The following is a 12,202-nucleotide window of genomic DNA, read 5'->3' on the forward strand; positions in this document are numbered from 1 at the left end:
GGTGTTTGCAACCCAACGGGACAATCTTAATTGAACGTGCAGACTTCCCAAATCGCAATAACTCGCACTCCAATAGCTCAATGGGAATAAACGACGGTACATTCGAAATCGTTACCCTTGTGGACGGAGAAAAAAGCGGCGTAACTTGAATAAATATACCTTTAAGAAGTACGCCATGCTCAACCATCCAACCAATCGACAAGACGCTCTTCTTTAAGAAAAACCACCACCACTTTATTCATCCGTGACGCATAAGCAACATTTTCATAGCCTACCTTCTCTCCTACGGCGACCAGAAACTTCTCCACAGTGACAGTATCTTCAGTAACACACCTGAAGACGTGCCGAAGTGACAGGGACGGCGTCCCCATGTGGGTCGCCATCCTCACCAAAACCAGGGCAATTCCAACAAGAAATACAATATACCTAATTCTACCACAGAAAAATATATTTAAAAAATAATAATAATAATCCTCATGCATAGAAAAAGGAAAACCACCAAGAAAAGGAAACAAGAAAGAAAACACAGGCGATCTAACTCCAGACAACACTCGCACTTGCTCATACAATTCACAGCATGCAGGGAGAGCGAGAGAGTGAGAGTGTCTGTGTGTCCTGGGGCTCTGTTCACAAACACAAGCAGACCCCACAGAGTCCCAGGACAGCAACAACACAATTAGACCCAACCGAATCATGAGAAAACTAAAAGATAATTACTTGACACATTGGAAAGAATTAACAAAAAAACTGAGCAAACTAGAATGCTATTTGGCCCTAAACAGAGAGTACACCATGGCAAAATACCTGACCACTGTGACTAACCCAAAATTAAGGAAAGCTTTGACTATTTTCAGACTCTGTGAGCATAGCCTTGCTATTGAGAAAGGCCGCCGTAGGCAGACCTGTCTCTCAAGAGAAGACAGGCTATGTGCACACTGCCCACAAAATGAGGTGGAAACTGAGCTGCACTTATTTCCCTCAGATTACAGAGATCTACAAAGAATTCGAAAACAAACCCAATTTTGAAAAACTCCCTTATCTACTGGGTGAAATAACACAGTGTGCCATCACAGCAGCAAGATTTGTGACCTATTGCCACAAGAAAAGGGCAACCAGTGAAGAACAAACACCATTGTAAATACAACCCATATTTATGTTTATTTATTTTCCCATTTGTACTTTAACTATTTGCACATTGTTACAACACTGTGTATATATATACATAATATGACATTTGAAATGTCCTTTATTCTTTTGGACCTTCTGAGTGTAATGTTTACTGTTAATATTTATTGTTTATTTCACTTTTGTTTACTATCTACTTCACTTGCTTTGGCAATGTTAACATACGTTTCCCATGCCAATAAAGCTCTTAAATTGAAACTGAATTGAATGTGGGAGAATTTTGCCCAATGAAGGCAACATAAATACTAGCCCAATATTAGACCTCTTATTAATTGATTTATTAATGAGAATGAATATGGTAAGAGGTCTAATATTGAGCTAGAGAGGCTTAATAGGCCTACATCAATGGAAACCCATTCTTTAGTTGGTGCATGAAACCACTTATCAGGATTGCAAACGGAGATCTGAATGATTGCATATGACCCGAACACATAAGACCAAGTTCACAAAGTTGCTTGGAGAGCTGATTACTGTGACCATATAGACATATGTTGCCTTTGTACTTTTAATTGTCATCTATAATAATAAATATATATATGCTTATTGAAAATGTGTTTAATGCGCACCAATGTCCTGCCTCCTTTATGGTATCTGGCTCCAACTCTGGCTCTCTCCAGCTGGCTACACTGAGCTCTAACATCATAGTGAGTTTCCAAAATGAAGTACTGCAAGACAGCATTTCAAACTAACATATATCTATTATGGGCTGAAATAGGCAAATAATGTTAGATAGTCATGTAATGGACCACGTGAGAGTTTCTGGTTGTATATCCTTTATCTGCGGCGGAAGGGGGCACACTTTGATTTTGCCTATGCTGCAGAATTGCTGGGACTTTGGTTGTCTGTCCCTCCCTATACGTAGTTTGACAAACCCAGTTTTAAATATGAATTTTCATGGGCATCATGTTGCACCAAGAGCTCCATTGGCCATTGAGAGGCCATAGTATAAACGGATAAGCAAAGTGACCTTGTCCATGGTGGTCTGCGAACCCACGACCTTCCAGCTCGCAGCCCTGCGCGTTATCAAATTCCCAATGTCGCCATGTAACGCTCTCGAGGTGAAAAACGGTTTGTCAAACTGCATATCTAAGGCTCTGGTTTGTCCTAGGAGTGAGGGTAAAGGTAGGCATGTTCTCTGCTATATTTTGTTTAATTATTATTTTGGGTAGAGGGAGGGTCATTTTTTTCAAGCATTCAGGGAGGGTCAAGTGAAAATATATTTGGACTAAGTTAGGGTCATCCATTTTAATTTCAGAGAGGTCCGATTTTCTCCAGGTATCTCTTATTATAAATAACTTACAGCCCCTTACCTTAGCTGTCCTACGTGTAATACTTAACTGATGTCCGTCTGTTGTCTGTTTCCCATCTGTCCGTCTGTTACTCGGTTGTTGGTTGTTGTTTTCCACATTCAAAACACAGACCCCCTTTTTGAGAAAATTATTCATAATTCCATTTCATTCTTCTTCCCCCCTTTTTGTCATCATGGCCAGGGAGGGATGTCGGATTGAGAATGTGCAAAAGAATATTAAATGCCGGAAGTATGCCTTCAACATGCTGCAGCTGATGGCATTCCCCAAGATCTACCGGCCGCCGGAGGGGACCTATGGGAAGGTTGACTCCTGAACCCAGCCTATATATAGAAAATAAGATGGTTACGTCCTGATTCTCCACCCTCCACAGGGAGTATGCATGTGCACACTTTGGGAGAAGTGTGGGGAATAGGACAGCAGGTGTAAAATCTAATCCAAGCAGTAAATATAGTAGTAATATAAATATACTATATAGCCATGCACTGCAGGTCCAGATGTAAAGAAAACAACAACAACAAAGAGTAGTTGTAGGTGTTTCTGATATTGGCCATGTTATGCAATGTTGCTGGGACACAGTGTTTTGTATGAGTTTTAAGTTTGGCCATATCTCTCTGTTCAGGCATTTCTTTGGCATGTTCTACTTCGTTGAGTCATCGTTTGTAAAATCTGCCAAATGTGTCGCTTGCCAATTGAGCGTACTTTCTCACACCCATGCTCGGTTTCTGAAATGCCTTAAAGGTTAGTCACATTGGCACAAATAAACACAGTAACCCATTTGTGTCAGACAACATAGCTTGAAGGAAGCCTTGGCCTTGAAAAGGTTTTATAAATTAGAGAAAAAGCTGAACAGACTGTTTAGCTTGTTGTTCATGTTCCCTCAGGTCTCTTTGTAGAAGGATGTAAGTCTGTCTGTCCCTTAAGGAGCCTGAGAGAGAACAAGCTGTAGCTTCCTTTAAATATCATTTCACTCCATGAATATGTTCTCCTTTCATTATCAATCATGGTTGCTTTTGAGACGTTCTTTTTTTTTTTTATGTTACAATAATAAACTCAATCGTAATGTGTTTCACAAAATATGTTGAATTGCTGCCATATCTATCACATGCTGTATATAACTTCACTTTTTATTTAAAAATTGTATTTTCCTTTATTTTCCCTCCACAATTATTCAATTGGAAACCAAACCATAACCCCTTTGTATCATAATATTTATTTTTATATCCTTTTTAAAATCGTTTTTTAATGCTTTATTCAGGGTCACTGTCTTGGATTCAAAAGCAACCAAGGCTCTTCCTGTATGGTAAATATCTTTCCGTTTGTGCTTTGCAATGTGTTGCATTCCTATTATTTTTATTAAAATAAATTTGACTAAATTGCTTGTGATGGATGCTAATATCTGTGTTCATCTTATCATAATGTCTGTATCTTATTAGGGCAGTGGATGTTGATCTCTCTAAGAGGCAGGAACGTCCAAATAAGTATGCGTGCACACACACACACACACACACACACACGTGCCACTCATTCTCACCTCATTGTTTGCTAATAGGGAACTGATCTACTGAGGTAGTTCCCATTTTCACAATATTGGCTTCCAACCAGTTCAATGACTCTCCGGGGTTATAAAGGACATTGTTACAGTATCTCAGTCAGTTGCTAATATTACAAACCCTTATCATCTGAAGTGCCAACACTGCTACACTGGGCATTCCAGAGCCTGAGCAGCGGCTTCAGAAAACTACAGAGTGCTCACAGCCAATTGGCAATGGAAAATGGACTCCTGGTGTATCACTGACGAAGACATGGCAGAGGTCAAGAAGGAAGCGTTGGAGCGTCTGCGTCCGTACCTCTGTGAGAAGCTAGTGGCCGACCGCCACCTGGACTACCTCCGGTCCAGGAGGGTCCTTACGCGGGACGACGCCGAGGACATCTGCTGCCGGGTGGGGAACAGCAAGAAGACAGGTAGGATGCTGGACTACTTAGCCGAGAACCCCATGGGCCTCAACTACCTTGTGGAGTCCATCCGCCGAGTGAGGACCAAGGACTTTGTCATTGGGAAGATCACCAGCGAAGTCGAGGCAGTGAAGGCGGAGAGGAGAGAGGCGGCCATCTTGTTAGCAGCAGGTAGTTCTTCGCCTGTCTGTATATGCAAAGAGAGAACTCCCTTTGTGTCATTTCAGAGTGACAGTACTGGATACAAAGGCAGTAGTGAAGCACAGTCCATCCAAACCTCTCTGTCCAACTCTGAAGACAAGTGGAGTCAAAACGAAGCATCCTTTTCCTGGAGTGCCCTTCCTGAAGAGGTTAGTGTGTCTTCTTTAGCCAGTCTCCCAAAACCAGGAGAGCAGGGCGCCCCTTCGGTGCCCCTTGAGGACTCCGAGCCTGGGACCTTAGAGTCCGAGAGCAGTGACCAGTTTCACACCCTGTGTTCCTTTTCAACCCCCTTTCTGTGATGTAATACAGAATGCCTGGATGTCTGGATTCAAACACAGGTTGGATTATATGGGGACTATAAGGAAAGGGTTAGGTTTTATTGTGTCATAACTGTACATGTTATCGAATTGTATTTTCCGTATCATAAAAGCCTACAGTGAATCCACGAGACGTGGTTTCTAACACGTTTGTTCTATCAATAAAAAAAATGGACTAAAAACTTTATTTTGTTATTCAAATGCAAAACCTCCTGTACTTCTCAATCAGGAAAAGAACTGAACTATTAGAAAATGGATGTGTGCCAGAAAGTTGTACTGCTACAGTATCAGGAAATTGAGCAGGGCAGAGCTTCCTGTTTCTTTGAGGAACAGTCTCACTTCATGTCCCTATTTGAACTTCTGCCAGGCACCCATATTCTATGAAATGATCAAATCAACATGTTTCTATGTTTTCTGGGATTTTATTTTGATTCAAGATGTGCAATTTTGACATACTGACGACAACTGTTCAAGGGAAGTTAGTTAGGGACTGTTAGTGTGCATATGACTTGGAAGATTTAAAAAACAAACAAAACATGTAAAGCTCCAAAAAGGCATTTCAATAAATGTGTCAATAAATATGACAGAAATACAGATAGAAAAGGTATTATATTCGATTATATACAAAAATATAAACAGCTATCTACAATTACACTTAAACTGAGAGGTAATATACATTTGGACACGAGCACTAGCTGTCACTCTGCTAATTTCTTCACTTACTGTCATGACCAAAGGTAGAATAACACACATATTACATTTTTTTGCTACGTTATTTATGAAAAACTACAATCACATATTTACAATATATTACAGTGTATTCAACTGACAGTATTCCCTATTCTCTTCAAAAGGTCCTCCAGGTTCTGAAGGAATATTGTAGTGTTGGCGACTCTCTGTGCCTCACACGGTGAGCAGCTAGAACGGTTCTGTAAATACAGGGAAAAGAGAAGCAATACAATTTTACATTTAGATCAACACAATATTCATTGGAAAGTGACATTAGCAGCAGCAGTATTTTGAATGCCAATCAAACGAATGCCAATCAAATGAATGCCAATCAAATGAATGCCAATCAAAAATGTAATGTTGTTGAACAATTGGGAGTACGGACCGTCAGGACTTTTCACAACACTAGATTGCTGCTGTACCATACATATTTGGGATAAACTTCTGAACTTATTTAAAGGTTGACTTACATATTGGTGTTCTTCCAATTTTTTTTTCAGATGGTAGATATTTGTCTTTGTTTCCTCATGGTAGTCAACTGTGACCTGCATGTCCTCGATCAGGATAACCTCCAACTCCAATAAATAACAGTGCATGAACTTAAAGATGCAGTTGTCCTGGGGAAAGAACAGAACCACAGTATGTGTTATATATATAAAACATTGAACTGGAAATCTATAAAAGTGGCATTGCAAACAGGGGTGGACTGGGACCAAAAATTGGCCCTGGCATTTCTAACACCGGACCCTTTTTTTTCCATGACGCCCCTTAAGTGACATTATTGTGTTCTACTTATTGCATATTGCTACAACAACTTACATTGTAGATGTCATCGTTGGTAGGAGCATACAAACAGGCATCTGATTCCTGACAAGAAAGAAAACCACAGTTGTATGAATACATTTTTTCTTATCCTTCAATGTCACACACATGTTACTAGTCCTTTGAAAACTCCCCCTTTACCCTAATTTCACACCAAACACACCATACCAGGACAACAGGATATTCATTAGCTGTAGTCTTACTTCTATTGTACTTTTCAAAGTTTTCAACGACGACTGAAGCTCTCTAACGTCGCTTATTGTCATCCCGTGAGTTTCAGCAGCACCAGCAATGGGCAAACGTGTGGTGGCACTCAGGCAGCTTTAAGAGAAGTACGGATGAATACAGGGATGATACACAATGTAATACACAACACAATGAAGTAATATGTCCTTTGTTTATTTTGTTATGATTGTGGGAATCTCTTTAAGGTATTTATAAGTCATATGGTTCAAAAACCGTGTTGAAATTATTGCTATTGTTGAAATTGCCAATCAAGAGTTGGAAATAATACAGATTGTGACTTTAATCCACTATCAAAGGGTATGTATTCATATTTTTATCAGGGGTGCACAAATCAGCCCCTCAAGGTCCATGCACCTGGTTACCCATGTGTCAATAAGTGTCTGAGTGAAGTGTCTGACTGAAAGAAGGAATACCAAACTGTGTCCGTTGAGGACAGGAGTGGTGCACCCCGGGCATGTATGTTTGAAGCATTCAAATTCCCAAATATATATTCTAATAGCACAGAATCAAGTGTCAAACCCAGTATGGGCACCATAACAATACAAAGATTTCCCAGTGCGTAATAGTGATGTAATAAAGACAAAACAACATTATTAGATTTACCCTCAAAGCAGTAAGATGGATGTCATCGCCCGGCTGGTTAATAAATGAATCATGATCTTAGCAATGCACTTGACATGTGAGAGTGTATACATAAGAGAACCTCAGGAATGCTGACAAGTGCATAGCTTGGTGTCATTAAATCAGGTTACAGGGAGCATGCAGGGAGTTACAGTAAATGGAATGCATGCATAACAGATATGCTCCTGCCCCATGCAAAGTTAAAGCTACATTTCAAGCTCTCTGTAAAAACACATACATCAGAAATGTAATCAAACTGCAGCAAGCAATGCTGCTGTTTGTTTCATTAGGTGCTATACCTCAATACTAAGAACCAATTCCAGAGCTCAATGTTCAGACACTGGTGTCGGTAGTAATGGAAGCCCCAGAAGAGACAGAACCATCGCACGCATTTCTAGAAACAATCACAAGAAAAGAAGGCACATTTGAATGCCTTGTTGTTCAAGACGACAGGTCAACGCCCAGGACCAGAGCTAGATGTTATCCCCAAGCTGGATCACAGCCAAAACTATGTGAAAGTGAAAGTATGTTAACTATTGAAAGCTTTTCTGGGAAAGTCATTGGAAAATAACAGAAGAACATACTGGCATTTATCTCAAAGTATTCTTAATAAACCTGTTTTTAGCTGGTAGATCTGAACGTTAACACAGAGTGAGCTTTCTTCTTGAATTTCTGAAATAAGTTACAATGTTTACTGGTTAGGGAACTGTTGATAGTTTCTCTTAAAATTAAAATGGTTATTGTAACTTTAAAAGTCACATACTCTCCAGATCAAGGCAAAATAGCCTACAAGTTGTCTGGTCTACAGATGACAGATGTGTTACTTCAGCATGATTTAAGTGTCATTTACAGTTCATTGGCCCATAGGTCAATTGTGCCAAGTGTCCCATGGGAGGACAAGATGTTGGAAAAATGTATTTTCAATGTGTTTTCAACCACAAAATACATATTTTCAACCTCTTTTTAACGTCTTGTGCTCATAAGGTGACAGTGCCAGTAGGCCAGATGAGTCATTACAAGTAGACAACCTATTTCTGAACTCCTTTGATTAACTTAATGTCATATGTAGGTTATAAACACAGTGCCAGTGTGCCATGCATTAACTTTGTTTCATAAAGAAGCACTTCGATCCGATAATGTCACTGTGTGAAAAAAGAAGCCGTGTTTTAGGCTAAATACATTTGCTCACCACGCATAGACATTAGGCATACAATAAAAACGAGTTTAGAAGTCAGACTGTCGCAGGAAATAACTGCAGCCTGCCCTAGATCATTTGCCTAAAACCTTTACTATTTAGTGATTACCTTGTAGCCTGTCAAATATCCAATATTGTACACGAACATAACCTATACAATGTAGGCTAATAGTAGACAATTGAATATTTGTAAATTGCATACCTTTGTACTGCGCTCCAATAAACGAATGCATAGAAGGAGCACTGTCAAAAAACCTGTCATCAGCGTTGCTCGTTGCCACCTAACAGTTAGGGCCAAAAGCCAAGATCACATTTTAACATTACCGGAGAGCGATCCGTTTCATGTGTCGTTAATTCCAACCATGAGTTATTATGGCAAGTTTCTGGATAAAAGAAGCTTTAGGCTCATGTATTGCACGAGGACATAAACTCTGTGCCAGCGCCCTGAACACATGTTGTGCGCAATGGCGCTCTCACCAGCGCTGGGCTTGCTGTAGCCTAAGTGTTGCACACACCCTCGCAAAATCGTCACACTCACATGGAAGCGGGTGTTAAATGTCAATCCTCAACTTCTTCGAATGACTATTTAATACAAATCACTTCTAATACAGTAAACATTGCACTGTAATCCAATTCTACCTTGCAGTGACAGAAAGTTGGAAATTCTCGGAGATTATGCAAAGAATGTCTCCATTAAAATAGCTTTTTAGTCCACCAGAACCTATACTTAAATCAGTCCGGGAAACCGGCTCAAGGAGAGTAAACGTTGATGTACCCACTCATATACCACACCTGTGTTTGTTTATGCCTATCAAGGGTGATGGATGGCTGCAAAATGCGAGTCACAGAGCTCACTGGGCATTCATACAACCTCTTCAACTGCTAGGAACGGGGGTGATGGGTAGCGTCTGTGCTGTTCTGATGGGGAGCTTGTTCCACAACTGAGGTGCCAGGACAGAGAAGAGCCTTGACCTGGATGAGCAGGCCTTGGCCCCTGGAGAGAGAAGTAGAAGGCGCCCGACCAACGTGAGACGAAGTGCAACCCCAAAAAAATCGTGACATTTCAGACGTCAATGGCATTCATCAGAATAACAGAAATCTGGAGGTGCCCCCTTGCAGAGATGGATGGAGGTGCCAAGCGGCCAAAGATGGAGGAACAGAATGATCAGAACGGTGTAGTGCAGGGTGGTTTTATTTCCCCCCACCCCCCAAAAAAGATGAGCAAAACATATATCCATTTTGTTTCATTTATTTTTTATTGTTGGACGTAATAGACTAAAAACACCAGTAAATCAGCTCCAAGTTATTTTAATTTAAGAAATCTGTTCCCAAGTATTCCCACGCATAATTGAGAGAAACATGTGATCGTATACAAATGTAAGCAAGGTTTGAAATGATTATATTTTAGTCAAACGTCATATCTGTTAACCAGGTACCTTTATTTAATCATTCAAATATGTATTACTACCCATAACCAAGTAGCCTACATCTGCCACTACATTACACTGAAAAATAACTACACTCAAACTATCATACTAGTACCCCTAGAGTAGACTATTGTATAAGAAAATAAGTCTACAACTAGGCTGCACTACGCAAAAAGTGCATAACTTCTATTGAGGTTTTAGATCCTATTGATTTAGCAGTGATAGGGCAGCTACAACTTCCACAGAGTTTACGGATTCCAGACCTGCCAACCTTAAATAAGCCTAATTTTTGAGTATACCGCTTCAGCGCAGTGGCTGCACCCCGGCCCCACACTACTCAAATCATAGGCAAATGCATATTTTTAAGCCTAATAATGCTGTTGGCAGAAGACTGCCTCAGTGGAAATGGTAGGTTATAAACTGTTATGGGTACTTGGTAATTGCTCTTCAGTAGCTAACAAATACTGTATGTTGAAATGTAAAATCAGTGGTGTAATCATTAGTCCAGTTGCAAAATGTTCTGTTTTGCAACTAAATCGAGAGTTTCTAATGGACAAATTCAGGTAAGTCCCTCCCCATTTTGTTCCTTTTAAGAAACGTTTTGCAACAGATCGGCGGAATGAATACACACCAGGGCTCTCCCTAGTATTTTCTGACAAGGTGGAGATGATGTAGGTCTAAGGTTGGGTAGGGGGAGGTCTGGAATGGGTCGGTCAATTTCCCTCAAAAACAAACTGCCATTTCCTGAAACCTAGAGTCTTAAAGGGCAACTCCGCCAATTTTCAACCTCATATTCATTAGCCCTAGGGCCTATATCTATATCACCAAAACTGTGTCTACATACAGCAGGGATCATCAACTAGATTCAGCCGCGGGCCGATTTTTCCTTGAGCGGATGGTGGATGGTCGGGGGGCCGGAACATAATTACAAATAATTTGTAGAGAGCAAATTGACTGCAAGAAGCCCAAACAGATATAATGTTTGACTAAAACATAATCATTTCAAACCTTGATTACATTTGTTTATGATCATGTCTCTCTATTATGCGTTGGAATACTTTGGAACAGATTTCTTGAATTAAAATCACTTGGAGCTGATTTCCTTGTGTTTTTAGTCTATTACGACCAACAATAAAAATAAATGAAATTTTTGTTTTGCTTTTTTGCTCAGAAAATTTGAGGGGTCCAAATAAAACCACCCGCAGGCCAAATTCGGCCCGCGGCCCACCAGTTGGGGAACCCTGACTTACAGTATGTGAAAATGCTGCATTTCTATGATCTGTGGTTAAAAAGATAACGTCCTAAAACATGATTCTCTTTGACATCACAGTGTAGGATAAAAAATAAGTGATTTTTAAAACCTGCAACTAGTTTCTAGCCATAGAGAGGGTATTTTGTTGCTCCACACATCACCGTAAATCTCATAGTATTTGAAAATCACTGTTTTAACTTTTAATGTCATCTGGTAGAACTTAGTAACGTTTTCTTTTTTTGCGCCATTTTCACATATACAGTGGGGGAAAAAAGTATTTAGTCAGCCACCAATTGTGCAAGTTCTCCCACTTAAAAAGATGAGAGAGGCCTGTAATTTTCATCATAGGTACACGTCAACTATGACAGACAAAATGAGGAAAAAAAATCCAGAAAATCACATTGTAGGATTTTTTATGAATTTATTGGCAAATTATGGTGGAAAATAAGTATTTGGTCAATAACAAACGTTTCTCAATACTTTGTTATATACCCTTTGTTGGCAATGACACAGGTCAAACGTTTTCTGTAAGTCTTCACAAGGTTTTCACACACTGTTGCTGGTATTTTGGCCCATTCCTCCATGCAGATCTCCTCTAGAGCAGTGATGTTTTGGGGCTGTCGCTGGGCAACACGGACTTTCAACTCCCTCCAAAGATTTTCTATGGGGTTGAGATCTGGAGACTGGCTAGGCCACTCCAGGACCTTGAAATGCTTCTTACGAAGCCACTCCTTCGTTGCCCGGGCGGTGTGTTTGGGATCATTGTCATGCTGAAAGACCCAGCCACGTTTCATCTTCAATGCCCTTGCTGATTGAAGGAGATTTTCACTCAAAATCTCACAATACATGGCCCCATTCATTCTTTCCTTTACACGGATCAGTCGTCCTGGTCCCTTTGCAGAAAAACAGCCCCAAAGCATGATGTTTCCACCCCCATGCTTCAC

The 12,202-nt window shown here is 40.3% G+C and overlaps 3 protein-coding genes across 3 annotated transcripts in view; 2 read left to right on the forward strand and 1 right to left on the reverse strand.

The window, feature by feature from the left end:
* Positions 1–3,881, forward strand: part of LOC311109964 (type II inositol 3,4-bisphosphate 4-phosphatase-like) — a gene marked incomplete at its 5' end in the record, with an annotated part of 64,043 nt that extends 60,162 nt beyond the window's left edge. Inside the window, one exon of the mRNA XM_084188479.1 lies at positions 2,676–3,881. Coding sequence (XP_084044605.1) covers positions 2,676–2,808 — 133 coding nt within the window. The 3' untranslated portion in view covers positions 2,809–3,881. The remainder of the gene's footprint in view (positions 1–2,675) is intronic.
* Positions 3,882–4,015: 134 nt separating this feature from the next.
* LOC311110059 (B-cell lymphoma/leukemia 10-like) lies at positions 4,016–4,960 on the forward strand. Its single transcript, XM_084188609.1, has one exon. The coding sequence runs from the start codon at positions 4,268–4,270 to the stop codon at positions 4,946–4,948; it is 681 nt and encodes a 226-aa protein (XP_084044735.1). The 5' UTR covers positions 4,016–4,267; the 3' UTR covers positions 4,949–4,960.
* A 413-nt stretch (positions 4,961–5,373) lies between these two features.
* LOC311110062 (uncharacterized protein) lies at positions 5,374–9,063 on the reverse strand. Its single transcript, XM_084188612.1, has 6 exons — positions 8,782–9,063; positions 7,684–7,778; positions 6,721–6,838; positions 6,515–6,562; positions 6,166–6,312; positions 5,374–5,895 (listed from the first exon to the last, which is right to left on the reverse strand). The coding sequence occupies exons 1-6, from the start codon at positions 8,839–8,841 to the stop codon at positions 5,788–5,790; spliced, it is 576 nt and encodes a 191-aa protein (XP_084044738.1). The 5' UTR covers positions 8,842–9,063; the 3' UTR covers positions 5,374–5,787.
* Positions 9,064–12,202: the final 3,139 nt, after the last annotated feature.

Source organism: Coregonus lavaretus (genome assembly GCF_964263955.1).
Source record: "Coregonus lavaretus genome assembly, contig: SUPER_35_unloc_1, whole genome shotgun sequence".
Classification (NCBI taxonomy): Eukaryota; Metazoa; Chordata; class Actinopteri; order Salmoniformes; family Salmonidae; genus Coregonus; species Coregonus lavaretus.

Excerpts from the sequence above, each read along its gene's own strand:
- LOC311110059 (XM_084188609.1), top strand. The coding sequence starts at position 4,268 with ATGGACTCCTGGTGTATCACTGACGAAGACATGGCAGAGGTCAAGAAG.
- LOC311110062 (XM_084188612.1), bottom strand. The coding sequence starts at position 8,841 with ATGACAGGTTTTTTGACAGTGCTCCTTCTATGCATTCGTTTATTGGAG. Across the intron at positions 6,563-6,720 it reads CTTTGAAAAGTACAATAGAA|GAATCAGATGCCTGTTTGTA; the intron begins GTAAGACTACAG and ends CTTTCTTGTCAG. Across the intron at positions 6,313-6,514 it reads CCAACGATGACATCTACAAT|GACAACTGCATCTTTAAGTT; the intron begins GTAAGTTGTTGT and ends TTCTTTCCCCAG.